The sequence below is a fragment of the Myotis yumanensis genome, unplaced genomic scaffold (genome assembly GCF_028538775.1).
Source record: "Myotis yumanensis isolate MYYU_CA2020_CCGP unplaced genomic scaffold, mMyoYum1.0.hap1 SCAF_12, whole genome shotgun sequence".
NCBI lineage: Eukaryota > Metazoa > Chordata > Mammalia > Chiroptera > Vespertilionidae > Myotis > Myotis yumanensis.
In genome coordinates this window covers 2,786,563-2,807,077 of record NW_027223763.1, presented here as the reverse complement: position 1 = coordinate 2,807,077, position 20,515 = coordinate 2,786,563, and the positions used below count along the sequence as shown (strand labels likewise).

Here is a 20,515-nt window from a genome sequence, read left to right as displayed (position 1 = left end):
ACGAGGGGGGGAAAAAAGAAACAAACAAAACCCCCAGCCCCAAAGTAAAAGTGACACAGGTTCATTTTTTAAAGGAAGGGGGGAGGCGAAGGCGCGCTCGGAGGACCGGCCGGGAGCGCCCGCCGAGCCCGGAGGCGCTGTCCGCGGTGCTGACGCCCCGGGGCGCGGGGCGCGCGGAGAAGGACCTGCCGGGCCAGGTGGAGAGTCATGCGCCGCGCGCCGCCGCCGCCGCCGCCGCTCTCCGCGGTGCTGACGCCACCAGGTGCGCTCCGTTCCGCCGGCCCTTAGCCCGCCGCTCACCGCGGTGCTGACCCCGCTGCCTGCGGCCACGCTCGCCTGGAGGAAGCGTGCGGCTTGGATTTTTAAACGCCGTCCTTTATTTAGATTCCGACATCCTCGCCTCTCTTCTGTGCCCGAGGAGCGCTCAGGCCGTCCGTCTCCCCCTTTGCTCTCCCCAACTTGGCGCACCCTCCCTCCCGTTCCTCCCTGACACTCCCACCACCCCCCCTCGGTTCGGCGACGAGGCGCGATGCTGCAGAAGACGCGCTGAGCCCTTTTGGATCTAATGCGCAGAGGAGGCTGGCCCAGCGCTCCTGGGCTCCCCCAAGGCTGAACTCCATCCAAGGTGCCCGCAGGCTCCCTGCCCGCCTTCCCCATGCCAGCCCGCAGCTAGGGGCAAGGACAGCGGTCGGCTGGGGCTGGGGGTGGGTGGGGAGCTTCCGGAGAGGACAGGCCGAAGCTTGGCTATGGAAGGCTCCAATGGCTTTGGGATCGACTCCATCCTCTCCCACCGGGCGGGCAGCCCCGCCCTTCCCAAGGGGGACCCCCTGCTTGGGGACTGCCGCTCACCCCTGGAACTGAGTCCTCGCTCGGAGAGCAGCAGTGACTGCTCCTCACCAGCCTCACCAGCAAGGGACTGTCTGGAGACGGGCGCCCCGCGGCCTGGCGGGGCACCTGGCCCAGGTTTGGACTCCCACCTGCAGGCCGGACAGCTCTCGGCCCCAGCCCAGTCCCGTACAGTGACCTCCTCCTTTTTGATCAGGGACATCCTTGCCGACTGCAAACCACTGGCCGCCTGTGCGCCCTATTCTAGTAGTGGGCCACCCACCGCCCCTGAGCCCGGGGGCCGCCTAGTACCCAAGGCCGGTGAGGACTTTAGAGACAAGCTGGACAAAAGTGGCAGCAACGCCTCGTCAGACTCGGAGTATAAAGGTAAGAAAGCGGGAGGTGGAAGCGGGGGGTTGGGGGGGGGTGCTGTGCTTCTAAAAGCCGGCAGTGAAACTTGCGTGCACACAGGAGGGGACACGCAGAAGCCGCTTGGAGCTCCCCCAGGGCCCGAACCTTCCCGCCTGCCCGTGGCTATGCCTTTGAGCAACAAAGAGTCGGGTGGAGACAGCGGGGAGAGGGATACTATGCGCCCCAGGAGAGACCCCCCAAAATGCACAGAGCAAACTTTCCAAACTTCCGCTGGGTCTGCCCTTCCAGGGGGGCTGGGGGGCAGGAGCAGGTGCCCATCTGGCCAGAGGCTAACTGAGAAAAGACCGCAAAACAACCAGACCCCTAGGGCTCAGCTGGAACGCCCTCCTTATAGGAGTGAAAAACTAGCGGAAGCTGAGAACAGTCAGAATTCTCCACCCTTTCATCTGGATTTCCGAGGGGGAGAGAAACCGGGCTTTGCCTCCCCTTGGGCCCAGCATACTCAGGGCCCCACGAATTATGCAAAAGGAATGCTCACTTCAAAGCAGCAGCAGCAGCAGCAGGCAGGCGGGGCTGCGAGGCTGGCTGGGAGCAGGCTCCGAGGTCTGGTCCAGGGGGGAACCCTGCTGCACCCACCCAGCGGTTCTCGCTGAATTTGATTTTTAAGAGAATTGAGCAATTTCCGGTTGTGTGGGACCCAGGGCTTCCCGAGTGACCAGCTCCCCGTCCCCTTCCCTGGGGATCACCGGCCCTTCACTTGCCTCTCACCTCTGTGAACCTTTCGTTGTTGTTCCCTTTCATCCCGTCTTAGCCAGGGAGCTGAGATCAAGATTAAGAGGACGGGGGAAGGGAGGGAAAAAAGAAGGAAGAAGAAAGGGAAGCAAAAAAGGAGTGCCCTAATTTTATTCTCGCCGCCGCCGGGGCCACTGCCTGGACTCAGCTCTTTGACGAGGCCAGTGGTGCAGAGTTCTTTCCCCGCAAGAAGTGGGGAGGCAGGCGGGGAAGGAGCGTCAGGGCTTCGGGTAAGGAGCCCGTGTCCCCTACAGCAGAAACCCGGGGCTGGCCGAGGCCCTTCTGAGCTCTGTCAGCTCAGAATTCATTCCCGAACACTTTTCATCAGACAGAACTTCCCTACGAGGGCATCTGCTCTGTCATCACGGGCCCTGCACCTCCCAGCCCCTATTTGTACGCAGTCTTCACAAAAATTCGGAACGGCTCACAACACGCTCCTTCCAGCCAAGAATTCCTTTGTGGACATGCCCTGACCTCAAACCCACACCCGTGTGGGGCCCCGCGCCCCATCTCGCTGTCCTCGGCTTCCCCACGCACCGCCCGGCCACCTGCAGCCCAGCCGTGCCGAGGAAACGGGCAGGCGGATCGCGAGCACCCACGGGGAGTCTGGAGGCTCGGGGGCCCAGAAACCCTGCTTCACCCCAGGGGCTGTTTCCCGAGGCAAAGGAAACCTGCCCGGAGAAAGACAGGTGCAGGGGAAGGCAGAGAAGCGACAGAAACATCTATTTATAACAAGGTTTTGTGGTTCATAATTCTCAACAGCACCCAGCTTTGTGGTTAGAGTGAGGGGCAAGAATTGCCAGCGTCGGCTGCTGCCAACGGTGGTGCTGGGCTGGGAGACCCTGGCTCTTGTCTCCTTTAATTTGGGATTTCAAGGAGAGGTTTCGTTTAAGATCATGGGAATATCAATGTCCCCCTCCTGTCGGAGAAGGTATCTCACCGGGGAGCGGGGAGCGGGGAGCGGGGAGCGGGGAGGGCGGGCTGTCCAGGCTTCACTCAAATAGGCCGGAGAGGAGGAGGGCAGAAGGTCTTCCCGCCCCACCCGAGGCGATGCGCCTTTGCGCCTACAAAGCCCGGGGTCAAAGGGCGTGGGGACACCCGCCGCGGAGCTGAGCCCGAGAGTGGCGGAGGCTACTTTTCCAGGCCGCCTTAGGAAGGCTGGCGGGAAGACAGACACAGGAGCCAGCCCGGGCGGGCCCCTCCGACCCACCTCCCGTGCGGCGTCATTTTCTCCACGGAGGCCCTGGAGGGGCGGTCAGTCCACCCGAGTGGCTGCTTCAAAGGCTCCTAAGATAACGAAAGTCGAAAGCGTTGTTTGAAAGGAGCTACAACCAGGCTTTCATGGAAGGTCTGCCGCGACGCTAGCTGCTGGAGCCAACGTCTGTCCGTCTGTCCGTCCGTCTGCCAAGAAGCCGAGCAGCGAGCGGGCACTCTGCTCCAAACCCCCCAGGGGGGTGTCTCAAACTCAGGGGCGTTGAGGTGTGGCCTCCAGGCTGGGGTCAGAGGCCCCAGGGGGCGAGCTGGTTCTGGGGCGGCCGAGGGAGCCTCTCGCCGGAGGGATTAGAGAAAAGCCGGATCTTCCCGACTACGCAGCTCAACCCTCCACCCCCAGCTCAGCCCTGAGCCCCCAGCTCAGCACTCAGCCCCCAGAAGTGGGGTTTTCCACAAATAGTCAGGCGGGCAATTAGGTCAAAAAGCAAGGTTTCCACGGTATCAAGTTGGAGGTTCGGATCATTGTTTCCTTGCACTTTATTAAACTTTACCTGCGAGCACGGACCGAAATCAGCTCCCAACTCCATCCCAACACCCCGAGGAGGTGGCCGGGCCCTGCAGTGGTCCAGCGGGGAGGGCAGGGCCGGCCGGTTGGGCCGGGAGGAGGCGTTTTTCTCCCCAGAGGCGCTCTCCCTGCCAGCCGCCGCGGTGCACACGGCGCCCCGCACCCTCCCGGCTGCAAAGCAAGGCCTTTCCGGTTGAAATGTCTCACTCCCTAGTGGCTCAATTAACCGGATTATTGTTTCCTACAGAGAGGAATCAACTCGCATTCAGCTGAACCTTGTCACTGCTAATGCCAGGCACAATGAAATTCACCATAAAGGAAAGCGCAGAGAGAATAAGAGTGGGGGGAGCCCCAGCCGGGCCCCAATTTGGGGGACGTGGTCTCTTAGGTTATACCAGTGGTCGGCAAACTCATTAGTCAACAGAGCCAAATATCAACAGTACCACGATTGGAATTTCTTTTGAGAGACAAATTTTCTAAACTTAAACTATATAGGTAGGTACATTGTTATTAACTTAATTGGGGTGCTCCTAAGGCTTAGGAAGAGCCACACTCAAGGGGCCAAAGAGCCGCATGTGGCTCGCGAGCCGCAGTTTGCCGACCACTGGGTTATACCCTCGCTTTAGGGGGAGAAGGAGGGAGACCAACGAGTTTGTTTGAGGCAGTGTGCGCTTCAGTGCGGTCAACCCCCATCGGAAGTCGAAAGTGTTGTTTGGGAAAAATAAACCATCTTGTCGGGCGGTCCTGGGGCCTCAGGCGTGGGGACTCTGCTGGGTGTCCCCTCCGAGGGGCGGAAACACCCCCGGAATGCGGAGCTGGTTGGGAGCCACAGTGGGCGTCGCGTTGACAAGGGAACAGACCTCGGTGCAAACCCGTCGCTTACTTTTCCAAGTGCCTCTCGCTCCCGCTCAGAGATCCGCTGCGACTCACCCTGGAGCTCAGCCTCGGGCACTGGGCACTGTTGCGGTTTCAGAACCGGCGGGACCAGCATATAGATTCGCATCCACAGAGGGGCCAGGCGAGATGTGGGTACAATTCATCTTCCGGACCACGATTCGCTCCGGGGTGCACAGCTTTTTGTCCCTCCAAGCGGGTTTTCCTCCCCAGACTCCAGCCCTCAGCTCCCTCCATTTCCGGCCCATTTGCATCCAGAGAATGCGGGCGCAGATGCGGAGCCCAGACCCGAACCCTTGAGTGCGGACTCGCGAAGCCCACGGGTGGGCGCGTACCCCTGGGTCCCCTCCCCCGGTGTCCAGCCAGTCGCTGGGTTTATCCCTCCGGGGAGTGCAGGGAAAGTGGGTTGAGTTCTCTCGGCTTTGGGTCAGTCCTCCATCCAGGCCGGGGTGCCGGTTCCCAGTGGCTTTGCCGCAGCCGGGGCCACTGCCGTCCCGGAGCCGCCGCGGTTACCTGACCGGCAGGAGCAGGGGCGGGAGGGCGAGGCTGGGCCCTGACGCGCCCCTGTCTCCGCAGTGAAGGAGGAGGGCGACCGGGAGATCTCCAGCTCGCGGGACAGCCCCCCGGTGCGCCTGAAAAAGCCGCGCAAGGCGCGCACCGCCTTCACCGACCATCAGCTGGCGCAGCTGGAGCGCAGCTTCGAGCGGCAGAAGTACCTGAGCGTGCAGGACCGCATGGAGCTCGCCGCATCGCTCAACCTCACCGACACGCAGGTCAAGACCTGGTACCAGAACCGCAGGTGAGGCCCGGCTGTGGGGTGTGGGGCGCGGGGGAGGGGGAGGAGGAGGAAAGGGGCCCCCTCGCCTTTCCTATCCTCCCCTCCAGGGAGCCTGTCCAAGGCCTGACCGCTAAGGAGGGCCCCGGGCTTTCCCCATTCTGTAAACGTGGGAACCTGGGACCCCGGGAGAGAAGGTCTCGCACAGAGTCCACACGAGTCACAGAGACAGGCATGAACTCGGCCTCCAGCGCCCAGGCATCGGCTCCAGGGTGGTGGGGGGGGCGGGTGGACAGACAGACCACGGGCCACAGGAGGTCCAGGGCCTGCCCCATCCCAGCCAGGTCCCACCTCCCCACCCGGACCAGCCTGAGCTCCAGTCTTAGGGCCACTGAGTCCTCCCAGTGGGAGCCCCAGGCCAGAGTGGGGGGGGGTGGCCTGTGTCCAGAATATTTTTCGGGAGGACAAGTAGGCAGACCCCTGGGGGTGGGATGGGGGTGGGGATGGTGGGGAGGTAGGGGGGCAGGAGAAGTAGCCCAACACAGCAGCTGCTGGGGGGTGGGGTCGGGGAGGGCTCTGGGTTCCACCCAGCCTCTCTGGCCTCCTCAGTCCCTCTTGTACTGAAAAGGTGCAGGGAAGGGCCCGCCGCAGCTCCTCCGGGGACTGGGAAACTGGTGTTTTCTAATCTCTCTCCCTAACACATTCAGAGACAAAGATACACATATATAAACACACACGCACATACACACACTCAACCCATAATCACACAGACACACACACCACATAACTCACCGTCACGTCACACAGAACACTCACACCCAAGGCACACAGACACACACACACCACATAACTCACCGTCACACAGAACACTCACACCCACAGGCACACAGACACACACACACCACATAACTCACCATCACACAGAACACTCACACCCAAGGCACACAGACACACACACACCACATAACTCACCGTCACACAGAACACTCACACCCAAGGCACACAGACACACACACACCACATAACTCACCGTCACACAGAACACTCACACCCAAGGCACACAGACACACACACACCACATAACTCACCGTCACACAGAACACTCACACCCAGGCACACAGACACACACACACCACATAACTCACCATCACACAGAACACTCACACCCAGGCACACAGACACACACACACCACATAACTCACCGTCACACAGAACACTCACACCCACAGGCACACAGACACACACACACCACATAACTCACCATCACACAGAACACTCACACCCAGGCACACAGACACACACACACCACATAACTCACCGTCACACAGAACACTCACACCCAGGCACACAGACACACACACACTACATAACTCACTGTCACACAGAACACTCACACCCACAGGCACACAGACACACACACACCACATAACTCACCGTCACACAGAACACTCACACCCAGGCACACAGACACACACACACCACATAACTCACCATCACACAGAACACTCACACCCAGGCACACAGACACACACACACCACATAACTCACCGTCACACAGAACACTCACACCCAGGCACACAGACACACACACACCACATAACTCACCGTCACACAGAACACTCACACCCAGGCACACAGACACACACACACTACATAACTCACTGTCACACAGAACACTCACACCCACAGGCACACAGACACACACACACCACATAACTCACCGTCACTCCCACACTCAGCAGAGGCCAGAACGGTGCTCTCCATAAACAAGCCTCAGAATGCGTCGCCCATTAATAATAAATACCGATTACTGCTCCGGGCATCAATAATTAAGGCCCGTTACAGTAATTACACAATTATGATGATGATGAATAATTCAGGGAGGGGAGCGGGTCGGTGTGGCGGAGCCAGCCTCAGTGGGACCTCAGGGACTGGCCCAGCTTGGGTCCAGGGACACGCAGGGTCCGTGCCTCAACCCCCTTGCTGTCCCCAACCCCACAGATGCTCTCCCAGCGGCCTCCGGACCTCAGCGCTGGGCAGGCTACAGGCTACAGGCTACAGGCTACAGGCCTCGGACCTGGTGACGGAGAGGCTGTGCGAGGCTGGTGCGCCTTCTGCAGAAGCGCGCTAACGGGGTACCGAGGGGGTGCAGCCTCACCCCACAGGTGGTAGCAAACCAACCGGCCGGCCCTCTCTCCAGGGCCATCTTGCCTCGCAGGGGGCAGATACACCGGGGAAGTTCCAGCGACAGCTCTGCGGGCGGTGTGCCTCCCCAGAGCAGAGTGTGCGAGGTTAGAGGCCCGGCGGTGGGCTCTACCACGTGGGAGACCATCTGGAGAGAGGGCCCGTGCCTCAGTTTTCTTATCTGCAAATGGGGGTGAGGGGCCATGGAAGGCCGGCGGCAGTTTGAAGGAGCGAATGCGTGTAACACGGGCGAGCGGTGCCTGGCGCGCCCTTCTTAACTAACACCTGAGTGGGTCTCCGGGGCCTCCCGCAGGGCCATGGGCCCAGCACCCCGAGGGGCGGGGTGCCCCGGGCCGCAGCCCTGACCCCACCCTGGCATTTATTTCGGTCCCCAGGACTAAATGGAAGCGACAGACGGCCGTGGGGCTGGAGCTGCTGGCGGAGGCGGGCAACTACTCGGCGCTCCAGCGGATGTTCCCGTCGCCTTATTTCTACCCGCAGAGTCTCGTCTCCAACCTGGACCCCGGCGCCGCGCTGTACCTGTACCGTGGGCCGAGCGCGCCGCCGCCCGCCCTGCAGCGGCCTCTGGTGCCCCGCATCCTCCTCCACGGACTTCAGGGCGCCGGCGAGCCCCCGCCGCTGCCCCCGCTGGCCGGCGTGCTGCCCCGCGCCGCGCAGCCCCGATGAGGCCGCCCCGCCTCCGGGGCCCCTGTTGGGCTCTCCGGCCGCGCGTTCCCCGAAGGGCAGATGCCAAGTCTCCTGCAGCCTGGACCCGGACCCCGGACCGAGCCTCCCTAGCCTCCCTCCCTCTCGGCCAGTCCACCGGGAGCCACTTCCACCCGCGGATGTACATACATTGCACCCCCTGCCGGCGCCCAGGCCACCCCGTCGTCCCTCCCAGAGCAGCCTGGGCGCCCCGGGCTGCCCTCCCCCCTACGCTCCCGCTGTGCTCAGAGCCCCTCCTGCGCCCCTGCCGCAGAGGGGGGCGCGCAGCGCTGTACATACGGTGTGCAAAGTGTATATGAGGTTATTTATTCGTGACCATGAGCCGTGACCGTGTCCGTGAGTCAGTGAGCCTGTGGCCGGTGCGCTGCCCTCCAGGCGCGGCAGGAAGCGGCCGGGGGCTTGCCCACCACCGACGCCAGCCCCCACCGCCAGCCTCGGTCCGAGCAGCCAGGCCCTCGGGTTCTCTCTCGCTTTTTTAATGTCGAAATAAACTTCTTACAAATGACCGGGCGCCTGTCCGAGCGCAGCGTTTCTTAACCACCCTGTTCCCCTCCGGGGACTCGGCCTCCTTCCGTCCTCGTCGAGGAGCCTTCATGCCCCTCCTTCCCGGGCGGGCGCTGCGGCCTGGGCAGGGGTCTTCCTTCCTCTCCAGTGCGGTGAGCTCGCTGCCCCCTCCCCCCTCCATCTGGTTCCCGGCCGCTCCCAGCCTGTCCCCGGGGCCGGGGTGGGGGGTCAGCGGCCAGGCGCTCGCTGCGGGCCGAGCTGGGGCCGCGGTGCCCTCGCTGAGCCGGCTCATCTGGCCGCAACAAGGGCGCCGGCAGCTGGTGACCGGCCCGCCGGGCGCGGGGCCGACAGATGGGCTCCGAGGCGACTCCCCTCTCAGCCCCTCCGCCCCACGCCCGGGCGACGTTGGGGCTCCGGCCGCTCGCGGGCACCCAGGTGGCTCAGGTCCCGCGAGGGTAGGACCCCAGGAGCTTTCACTGGGAACCGGACGCCCCAGCGGGTACCCCACTTCCGCCTCTCCTCCCTCCCCTTCCACCCTAGTAAGTGGGGGATGAGCCGCAGAGGGGACCTGGGGGAAGGGGCTTCCATCTCAGCCAGACTCTAGGCCTCCAGTCCAGGGTCAAAGGGCCGAGGCCACCTCCTGGGGCCTTTCCCTCTCCAGGGAGGAGGGGGGAGGCGGCCCGGGTGCCCCACTACCACCTGCAGCTCACGCGCCCAGAACAGGAGCTGGGAGGTTTGGGGGCTCAACAACCTGAGCCCCTTCACTTGGTGGCATGGTCGTGCCGGGAGGACTGCCTGGTGGTGGAGAGCTGGGGGCAGCTTAACCTCCACCCGCACCGCCCTGCTGCGTTGACTCCCTACCCCCACCTCCTACACCCTCACACCCGCATTCCCTTTCGGGGGGACGGTGAGGGTATTATTCTAATTTTGCAAAATGCACAGCAGCTAATTAAGTCAAGGAGCCCTGGCTTTGGGGTCTTTTGCATGTGAATGGGGGTGGTAAATCCCCAGCCCGGCTGCGGCGGGGGCGCGGGGACTGTGCCGGACTCAGGGTTAATGAAGTGGGAAAGGAGTCTCTCAGAGCCTCGTGCAAACAAAACCCCCCCGCGCAACAAACCCCGCCGAAGCCCTGCGCGGACGGACTTAAACCCAGGGGATAAGTGCTTCAAATTAATCTCATTGAATAAGAATGAGACCAAACAAAACTCTCTAAAATCATATTAAAAATCTATCAAAGGACAGCGCGCACTGGTGTGCTGCTCGTTTTGTGGAAGTGGGGGCGGCGGCCGGGGCAGCGCCCTCAGACTCCCGCCGGCCGCGCAGACACCGCCGCGCCATGTAATTGTCCTTGTACCTCGGAGGCGGCTCACGCCTCACACTAATGAAGAACAAGCCTTCCCGACAAGTTTCCAATTACACTGTTTTAAATTGTCCTGCGCTTCCCACCGGTAATAACTTCACGGCCTTCGCGGCGAGGCGGGCTCTGCTCCGGCTCCGGCTCCGTACAAGGTGGAACTGGGTTCTGTTCCCAACCCTGGGGCTGGGCGAACCCGCATTTAAAATAAAAGTGTGATCGTCCCACCTCCTCCCAGCAGGCAGGACAGTAAGAGGCACCCAGAAGCCTTCCCTCTGCCCCCCTCCCAGGCTCCTGCCCGCCCCCCGCAACCCCCCATAAGCCTACCGGGAGGGGCAACAGGGTTGGAAAGCTGCGATTCCCCGGAGCTTTGGTGCAAGGCTCCGGGAAATAACGGAGGAGCTGATCTGAAGGGCGCCCCGCGGCCCCCACTCCGAGTGTCCTACGGTGGGACAGGTGACAGGTAATGTCCATGCAACGACATGGCAAGATGAGTGACGCGCCCTTCCTCGAGGGGCGCCTTCTCCCGTGGAAAAGCCTCCGTTCTGTCTCGGGGAAGGGAGGCGGACTTCATGGCTCCCACAGCTTTCCCTTGAGGGGCTGAAGTGCTAAATAGCAAGGCCACCACAGCTTGGAATATGCGTGCCTTTAGGGGTTCTTGTGTACTCCCCTCTCCCCGAATCTCACCTCCCTTCACTGTGGGGAGAAAGGCATCTCCCAATGCCCTTTGCAGGTTTGCTTGGCTCTAAGCCCCCAAGTGGAAGATGCCGCTCCGATTGTGTCAGCCGGACTCCGGCCCTCTCGCCAGGGCTCTCGCCCTTCAGTGCCAGATCGGCCCCTCTGGTGTGACGCCTCACAGGGCCGCAGGGTCCAGGACCTGAGGGTGGCATTAAAACCACACTCCATGGGCCCACGGGGGAGGAAGGCTTTAGGCTGCAACACCAGGAAACACTAAAATCCCCCCTGGCCTGAAATATGAGGAGCAGGTAAGTTTGGGAAATTAGAGGGAAGAAAAGGTACAATGGAGAAGGCTCACAACATGTGAGTATGTGCAGTGGAATTAGGCCAAAGCTTTGCCTAATTGATGCCTGAACTGTAATAAGACAGAGATTTCATTTAAGGTTACTTACATTTAGGGAATAATAAGCCTCAATCTGCTAAATCCGTGTTTCTTTATTAACTGGGGGTAACAGACGGATTCACTCTGACAAGAAACCCTCACCTAAGTGTTAGCAAATTGAGTGCAAGTTTTGATCTCGGAATTTAGTCACTTACACACTTTGCACGTTTCTGGCACTTCCTCCCCCAGGAGTGCCGAGCTCTCTGGATCCCCCCTTTCGTGGGAAAAGAGAGTCGGGTTTCTTTGATGGGCCCCATCACTGTGCTAATCCTGTTTCTCACACAGCTGGGTTCGGTCTATAGCGTGATCCCTCCTTTTCTCATCCAAATCATGTGAACCTTCATGCATCAGAATAAAAGGGCAGCTCTGCCCACCGTCCTGCGTGTGCTGTGGGCCTGAGGGTTACCACGGGGTCAGCAGCTCCGGGGGGCCCTGCTCTCGCTCCTGCGGAACCGGTGCCTGCACAGGGGCAGAAGCCCGGCCCTCCGCGGTGCCCACCTTGCCACTCTCAGGAGCCCCCTGGCCATTCAGTCACGTGGGTCTGGAGGGCCTGCTGCAGTGGGGCCCCCGCAGCACCCCAGGAACTGGGGGTGGACAGTGGAAGGAGAGCGGACAGCAGGTGGTTGGCTTTACCCCTCCTCCTCCTCGGACCCCTGGAGTCACCGTGTCCAAATCTTACATTTATTGAGAAATCAATACACCGAGGGGTCCTCTTTCCAACCTCCCAGAAAACACACGGGGGAGGGCAGCTGAGGCTGGGCCACAACAGACCCCGACTTCTGCAGACAAGATGGAACTCAAAGGGGGGAAGAGCAGGACCTCGGCGCCTTCTGACTTCAAAGGCCAATCAGCCCCGAGAGTCTTGCGTGGACGTGAAGGGTGAGCACTGCGTGTGACTTGGGCGCGGAGCCGGGCGGCCTGTGGACAGGAGCCTGGAGCCTGCTGACCCACCAAAACCCTCCTGGTCCCCACAAAGCCTTTGGACATCGACAAAGTGGTTGGATAAATACTTTTTATTCTTTTACAAAGTTAAATCCAGATCTTAAAACGTTTTACAAAATGCATGCAATACAGGGGTAAACGTGGACTTCTTCACATCAGCTCGAAGGCAGGTCACAGCCTGCCGGCTGACACAGCACCGGGTCTCAAATGGGGGGGGGCCCACTGGCTCTGCGTGGGCAGCGATAGGGTAAGCAGAGCAGGTCTAGGGATAGATACAGGCTAACTGGCTAAGCTACACTGTGCCGCCTGGGCCCCACACCCCGGGGAGGGCTGTGGGCTGTCGGGAAGGTGCACTGGGAGATCGGTAGGACAGGACGTGGGCCGGGCCGTGGCAGCAGAGTTTGAAAACACTTTCTGGGAGTCCTGTCCCTCAGTGAGCCTTTCTGGGCTTCCTTCTGTTTCATGGGGGCACTTCTTTTTTCCCACGGCCCGGGCTGGGCGAGGGCCTCAGACGTCGCTGGAGCTGCTGGAGCTGCTGGCGCTGCTCGGCTCGCCCAGCTCGTCGCCCGGTTCAGCCTGTCTGCTTTGCTTTCTGGCCTTGGCACCACCCGCCTCCAGCCCACTTGCGTATTCCGAGCGCAAGGCCTCGGCAAGGTGCTGCTGCTGGGCCCTCCTGCGAAGGTCAGGCCTGGAGAACAGTAACAGCAGAGGGAAGAGAAGCGTGGTTATTGCCCGCTCCCGCTGCAGAGGCTGAGAGCAGCTGGTTCCGAGCGGAGCGCCATGCTGCCTGAGCAGTCAGTCCCTCCCCTGCTTGTTTTGATATTCTGTGCACCACAAGATTAGACACGGCAATGACAGATTCTCATGAAGGTGGCAAAGTAGCACGGCATCTTTAAAAGTGAGCCTTTGTTCTGTGTTGTTTTCCGGGAGAAAAAGAACGCTACACACTCACACTCTGATGGCAAACAAGGCGTCCGATTCAGCAGCTCGCCAGAGGACGGAGAAAGCCACCGGAAACTCCCCCACCTCCAGGGACTCGGCCCACCCAGATGGACTGCAGCTGCCCGGGCCCACCCTGACCCACCTGGCAAAGGCCAAAGGCTGAGCATCAATTTCAGACGCTGAGTCTTAGCACAGGCAGACCAGACCTTGGGGGTGTTTAGGGCTCAACCCTCGGCCACTCCGATGAAGTGGGTGGTAATCTTTGCCGATGGAGGGTCCTGCCTCAGTGTGGAGAACACCCATCTGTGATGCCCCATAAAGCAAGCCCCAATAAGCAGAGCATGCCAGGACTGCTTTCAAAGGCCTCCCCCTCAGACCAGAGGGGAAATTCGTAGAAGTTCAATGGTACACAGGAAAAATAATTATGCAAATTAAGGAGTAAAATAATGTTTCCTAATCTGGGACTTAAACCAAACAGCAGCAGCACCGTTACCACTGAACCCACACCACCAAAGTGGCAGTGTCTTTGGGGAACACCATTTCTTGGGGTGCTTACAAGAGGCAGACGTTGCCTTCGACTACTTATATTTGCAATGTTTTTTTTGCTGTAATAATTGGAGGATAGGTCAGACTAAACTCATCAAAATAAATTTAACAGAACTCCTTTAAAACCCCCAAATTAAAACCAGGACTGATTAGACGGAAGCAGCTCTGGTAGCCAAACACCAGGTTAACCAGGCACACCAGTCACAGCACTCGATGTAGGGTTCCGGCCGGGGCCTGCGACAGCCAGACAATGGCGTCCACTCGGGAGACAAGCAAAGGCAACGTGCGCTGGGAGGAGCGAGGGACTGAGGAAGGGGATGTGTGGGCCCCGTGCTGCAGGGCTGGGGCTGGGGCGAGAGGCAGCCAGGGAAGCGCTCTCTGGGCTCTGTGTTGTCTCATACAATCTGCTCGACAGGCAGGGAAGGCGATCCACCTATTTCACAAAGAAACTCAGACCCGAGGAGGGTGAGTAACTTGCCCAAGACCATCTCGCTGTAAGTGCAGAAGCCACGATGCGAACGGCCCGGTGGTCCAGGACGCACCATCGGGTGTGGCAGGAGGGCCCGGCTCTATCACAGTGACAAAGGACCATGATGTGATGGGGGTGGGGGGGGGGGGCCCGGGTGTCTTTTGTGGTCGCACAGAAACGTCTCAGTGGATGATGGGGCAGATGAAGGAGCAGGGGTGGGGTGGGGGGGAGGGTGAAGGAGACACGGAACACGTGCCCAGGCTTTGGGTGCCCCCGCAGGAAAAGGGGGATGACGCTCACAATACAGCTCTGAGGGTTTTTCAAGGACCAAGTAGAACAAGACACAGAGGTGTTGGCTGGTGGCTGGCACGTGGGCTGCGGTCAGTCCAGTTAAAATGCGGAAGCCGAGGTTCAGAGATGCTAAGTGACTCCCCAAGGCCACACAGGAGCCAGACTGACCCCTGTGCCGATTCATTCCCGGTCCCCGAAGGGCCTTGGCTGTGAGCCCGGGACCCTGCCCTGCCCTGCGGGGACTGACCATCCCGGGTGGACGCCCCACCTCTGGGGGCTGGTGTGGGTTTGGCAGCCCAGGAGACAGGCCGCCGCCAGCTGAGCACTGAGCTCCCCGAACTGAAGGCTGCCATTCCGGCGCGCAGGGTATTTTTAGTTGGGTGACATGACAGACAGAGTGAAGGGTGTGACAGGAAGGCGTGCTTGTTCTTCCCCCTTGTTTGAACCAGGCACTCACAATGTGTATAATTTTAAGTGTAACAACCAGAGTTTCAAAATATGCAAAATTTCAGTCAAAATAGACTCCCCAGCATAAGCTCCTCCACTCACCTCAGCGACGGCTCCTGTCACAGCTGAAGCAAAGGGAAGAACCAGAATCTATCCAGTGGTTGATACACTAATGCGGACGGAGCAGGCTCAGGCTGCGGACAGTGCTAAGGCCACACCCGCATGCGTGACACGGGGGCAGGGCCACAGTCACACCCATACCCACACTCCACTGGGTGGGAGTGAGGGGGGACGGCCAGGGCACAGGGACAGCCACCAGGGACCTTGAGGCCCACGCTGCAGTGATGTGAGGAGCAGGTCGGAGATGGCCCTGCTGGCCCTGAGGTCATGACCTCAGAATTCCCTGGCCATTTATGACTTCCTCCCAGTCACCGTACAGCCGACCTTGAAGAGCGTGGGGTTGGGCGCCGACGCCTGCGCATGCGCCGGTTCCCAGCCGTGGGTGGGAAACACAGTTCTGCCTTGGACACCACGGTGTGACTTACACAGGGAGCCACATCGATGCGGCCCGCAGTTCAGACCCGACTTGTTCAAGGTCAACAGTACGTGGAAGGTGGGACCCAAACCCAATCTCCGAGGCTCTGGGTCCCAGACCCAGTCTCGGAGGAGGAAGCCTCGGGTTCCACCTGCAGGACCACCCCGGTGGGACCCACCCTCCCACCCTCCCACCCTCCCTCAGCGGCTGTCTCTCCCTTGTTCTGAGGCCGAGTGCTGGGAAGGCCAAGTGCAGATGGAAGATGAAACGTCCTAAGCCCACGCACAGGGAGGGCGCATGTGGGCACCCTTCTCCTGGCAAGCTGTCCTTCTCCCAGGAACCTGCCAGCTTCCTTGCCCTCCTCGCCCCCCAAATACCCAAACCCTCCAATGGGCTTCCTGAGCATCCACCCGCCCACCCGGCGCTACCAGGCAACTGATCAGCTTATCTGACCACAGGAAAGCCTGGCAGTGGAGGCTGAGCGACCCCCTCGCTACCCGAGCCCCTCACTCCCCTCTGGCTGGCCCAGCAGGGCAGGCAGATGCCCCTCCCAGTGAGCGAGGAAGTCAGTGCGCCTGCAGATTGGGGGGGGGGGGGGGGGGGGCCTCGGCAAAGAGCCGCTTGCTGCCAGCGTTGGTAACGGCGCTGTGTGGCAGGGCGGGATTTTTAATTTTATTCCTGCATTTCCAGGCCTATCCATGTCTCCTTTATGCTTTAGGGTTATATGCAGAAGTGCCTCTGTAGCCTCGTGTTTAGAAAGAGTCACAGAGCCGGGCCGGCGGGGCCCAGTGGTTCAGCATCAACCCACGAACCAGGAGGCCACAGTTTGATTCCTGGTCAGGGAACAGGCCCGGGTGTGGGCTTGGTCACCACCACATGGACAGCCTCTGGCATCACTCCATGAGCTCAGAAAGGAGCCAGGCGTGTGGGGCAGATGAGAGGGGACAGAGCAGCGGCTCCAAGGCGGAGGGTCAGGACTAGAGCGGAACTGCAGCGAGGGGACAGCGGGACCATCACGCTCGCTGCTGATTTCTGAAGCGGCACCAACTGGAGGGTCCAGGCAAGGACCAGCTAACGGAGCGCTGGGCGCTGCCCTGATGCACACATTGGTCCGCCGGGCCGGCCTCACCTCCAGACCCGGTGCTCCGAGGGCTCCAACAGCGAGCACCGTCCCAGCGTCCACCCAGGAGGGGCGGCTGGCTCCGGCTCTGTCGTCAGTCCCGACTGCTTGACTGAGCACAGCCTGGGCTCCCGCTGTCCGCAGGTGACCCAGGTGTGCAGGAGGCGCAGGGTCACCCTGAGAGCCCTCTAATCGCCTCATTAGCCGGTGGGGACGCGGGGTGCTTGTTCCAGGAGGCAGAGAGCTGGCAATTGCACGGCGTCAGAGAGAAAGGTGGTGGGAACAAAAGGCCACACGTAACAGCCGCGTGTGCACAGCTGTAACTACACCAGAGCCTGTCAGCGGGGCCTCCGAGTAAGGACCTGGCGCAGAGGGAGTGAAAGCTCGGTGCCGAGGGGAAAGGAGCCCGCACAGCCACCTGCGTGGACCCGCCTGTGAACACAGCCATCAACAAGGACGCAGCCCTGAGACCATCTGTGCCGGGCGTTCCCACCAGGGGACCCAGCCACCTCCCACAACACTCTTCCTGGCCCTGTCCTGTCTGGACACTGCTCCTGAGCACAAATGCGCCAAAGACACGATCCAGCGTGGACTCCTGGTCCCTTGTGCTGCCCCCTCGCAGAGGCCAGGACATGCTCCTGTCTACAGCCTGAGCGGCTCACCAGGCTGTTCCCACGTTAGCGATCCATCCCAACTCCCTTTAAACCAGAGGCCCTCCGCCAGCACCTCCCTGCCTCCTGTGTGGAGGCCCCCCCACATCTGCTCTGAGGACCACATGCTTTTAAGTTCCTGGGGTGGGACCTGGGTCATGATTGGGGGACTTGGTAGTCAAGTTCATGATCATGTCCGTCTCACACTTGGTGATTTCCGACTTGACTGAACCAAGGCCTCCTGGTTGGGGCCTGGGCAGGTGTTTCTGTACAGCTCCCAGCAGCTCTGGGAGAAGATTCTGTCCCCTGCTCACAGGACACGCGCATCTGTCCTGAGAGCTACTCCCGGCCCCAGCTGTGTGCTCTGCTCTTCAGGCAGAGGCTGGGTGACCTGTCCCGACTGCTCATCTCCACGTCCTGTGGGCTGGTCCCCAGGCCTCCTCCGCCTGCTAAGTTGAGGGTCATCAGAGCACAGCAGGAAGGATAGGTGGGGGGGAGGGGGGTTTGCCTGTGGACAGCGGCTGCAAAGCCCAGCGCAGCTGCTTGCTCTAGAAGTCCAGGTGACCCTGAGGGGCCGAGCGCTACCAGCCATGAAGATGGGTTGGGAAGCTATGGAAAGAGACTGATTCAAGGAGGCCCAAGGTTCCAGTGGAGAACTCGGCTCTGGAACCGCGTAGCGGGTCTACACGAACGAACCCCTGGGTCCCCAGGTGGCTTCGCCCAGGCCTGATCTCGTTCACAGGATAACTGGCTCCACAGAATCAAGGAAGCTGTCCCTGGGCCAGGCTCCAGCTCTGCCTTCAGCGGAGGCAGTGATATTGGGAGGCTGTAAATGCCCCTAAAGCTGGCAGGCCAGCTGCTTCCAGGCCAGAGAGCGTCATCGTGGGAGGTGCTGCGCAGCTTCCCGGCGCTGGGCTCGGCGGACGGTCTGTGTGCAAGGCTGTTCGGGAAGAAAAGTTCCCGTGCAGAGACTGACAGCTACCTGACTCTTCTATTCCAGGGACAGGTGGGTGCGAGGAAGGCTTGGGGGGAAAGAACGCTGTGTCGTCATACAAATACGTGCTCCGTGCGTCCCCGGCCCAGACACCTGCTGATGCTCTACACTCACCCTCTGCTCTGAGCCCCAGGACAACACCGTGAGGCTTCGGTACCCCATGTGAGAGCTGGGGGGATGGGGGCCCACAGAGGCTGAGTCTCTCATCCAAGGGCACGCACATGGTCAGTAATCCAACCTAGACCCCCACGTCGGTGTTTAGAAACAAGGGGAGGAGCAAGGGCACAGATGTCTCAAGCCCCGAGGTGTGTGCAATACAGTAACTCCTACTAGTTACTTAACAGTTACCAATGAGTGCGGGCGAGAAGCAGAGAGTAACATAGCCGGGGTTCCAGAGACCAGAGGCTCCAAAACAGAGCTTTGTGACAAGCACTTGTGGCCCTTCAGAACGTCTGGGGAGTAAGGTTTGGAGGACGGTCACGTGCGTTAGAGACCACCCTGCAAGGACAGCCCCGGAGGTAACAGGTCGGAGGTGCCTGGCGGGGCTCGGGCTGTGGCTGTGCTGTGACCAGGCTGAGGGCGGCCCCGGATCTCTGCTGGTGACCACAGGCTGCAGAGCACTGACCACGCACGCCTGGGCCTGGGAAGCACTGAGGGGTAAGAGACCCTCATTTTAAACTGCCTGCCTGTTTGACAAATCAGCAACTACCAGGTAACACTTTAGCGAGGCTGGTTTGAGAAAAGTTATACCAATAAATAAAACCGTATTTCTTTTAAGTATCGTTGACAATTCAGATTTTTGTTCTGCTACTAATTTTAAGAGGAGGGAGCTGAGAATAGGGGAGCGAAATGCTTGAGTAACCGATGAAGATGATGGCAGTCTCTAGGCACCAAGACCAGAAGACAAGGGCATCAGGGGGAGGGGGGGTAAGGCCATTTAGTGGCTACAAACCAAAGCACCCGTGAGAAATGGTGCTTTTTGTATTTTATAATTATCGCACCAACTTGCTCGCGATGGGGGCAGACAGCAGACGCCTGGCAGGTTGTCACCACAACACCCAGGCCTCAGGGCCCACCCGTTTCTGTCTCTCTTCCTGAACCGTTTTCCAGAGCGTTGGACAGATGAGGGACCTGGGCTGGCCCACGGTGCCTGAACACGTTCTGCTTATGTGTGACCATCAGACGCCCTGAGAAACAGCCCAACTCCGCTCCCTCATGGAGACGGTGCTGGCTCTCAGCGTCTCCGGGGCAGACACAAGCTCTGGAAGGAATGTTAGCTTCGCTTCTCAGGATCTGCTGACCCACACGCTTCAAACCCAGAAGTGCTTTCCCGGGAGGATGCTGCCGGGGCCAGGATCTCAGCACAGCGCCAGCCCCCCATGCACGGGCATAGGTGTGCGGGGCGGGGCTGTTTTGACAGGGTGTGTAGGTGTCAGAAAAGGTTTTGTGTCCTTCAGGACTGAGGACTGGGAAGCAGACAGACGCCTGGTGATTAAGATCGCATATGGGGATATTAACCATTGGTTTTCTCTTCCTGAGAAGTGGTCAAGGAAAAGCAGAGACGAAATAAAACTTCCCTCTGTCACTGCATGGAAATGCCCGATAATCCCCAGCTAACCCACCTGCCCTTCTGCATAGAAACCTGGGCTGGTAACAGGGGAGGAGGATCCGCCAACAGCTGCAGGTCTGGCTCGCAGACATCAGAGGTCTGTGAGAACACATGTCGTTCTGGGCAGGCGACACCACAGAGTGGACTGTGGACAGCGTGGAGAACGGGGTGCTGTTATTTCATCGCCCACACAGAACAGAAAGACCCCTCTCTATCGGGACAGATGGGTTTCATGGGAGACGCCGCAGCTCAGAACAGTCACTGGTCACAGCCAAGTCCCTGCACTTTGTAGGTTTAGCGGACTTTTCTGTCCAGTCCTCAGAAAGCAGCAACGGGCACTTGCCTGAGCCCTGACGGAGGTGCGGGCAATCTGTCAGGTTTCTGCCGCCGCCGCTCACTCCGACCACAATTATACGGTCCATGTGCAGATCAGCTGCAAAGTCATTCTTCCACCGGGAGTGACAAGGTTCCCCCAATAAAGAAGGTACCCACTGTATCCGAGTGCCGTCTGTACTGGCAGGCAGGGCAGGGGTGGGAGGATGTAAGGAGAGCGGAGAGAAATGCCCTGAAGAGAAGGGCACAACCACGGGAAAGCGCCGTAACCGAGTGGTGACATGGCAAGAACAGAGAGCCGCATTGTCACGGCG

General features: G+C 60.2%; 2 protein-coding genes across 2 annotated transcripts in view; one reads left to right on the top strand and one right to left on the bottom strand.

Annotated features, from left to right (window-relative positions):
• Positions 1-294: 294 nt before the first annotated feature.
• On the top strand, positions 295-8,306 carry BARHL1 (BarH like homeobox 1). Its single transcript, XM_070430005.1, has 3 exons — positions 295-1,212; positions 5,237-5,459; positions 8,015-8,306. The coding sequence occupies exons 1-3, from the start codon at positions 747-749 to the stop codon at positions 8,304-8,306; spliced, it is 981 nt and encodes a 326-aa protein (XP_070286106.1). The 5' UTR covers positions 295-746.
• A 4,015-nt stretch (positions 8,307-12,321) lies between these two features.
• DDX31 (DEAD-box helicase 31) overlaps positions 12,322-20,515 on the bottom strand; it is a 59,697-nt gene continuing 51,503 nt past the window's right edge. Inside the window, exon 20 of the mRNA XM_070430384.1 lies at positions 12,322-12,953. Coding sequence (XP_070286485.1) covers positions 12,773-12,953 — 181 coding nt within the window. The 3' untranslated portion in view covers positions 12,322-12,772. The remainder of the gene's footprint in view (positions 12,954-20,515) is intronic.

What these genes read in the sequence shown, in the direction of transcription:
- BARHL1 (XM_070430005.1), top strand. Translation starts at nt 747, where the DNA reads ATGGAAGGCTCCAATGGCTTTGGGATCGACTCCATCCTCTCCCACCGG. An exon ending in GTCAGACTCGGAGTATAAAG is followed by an intron (nt 1,213 to 5,236) that starts GTAAGAAAGCGG and finishes CTGTCTCCGCAG; the next exon opens with TGAAGGAGGAGGGCGACCGG. An exon ending in ACCTGGTACCAGAACCGCAG is followed by an intron (nt 5,460 to 8,014) that starts GTGAGGCCCGGC and finishes TTCGGTCCCCAG; the next exon opens with GACTAAATGGAAGCGACAGA.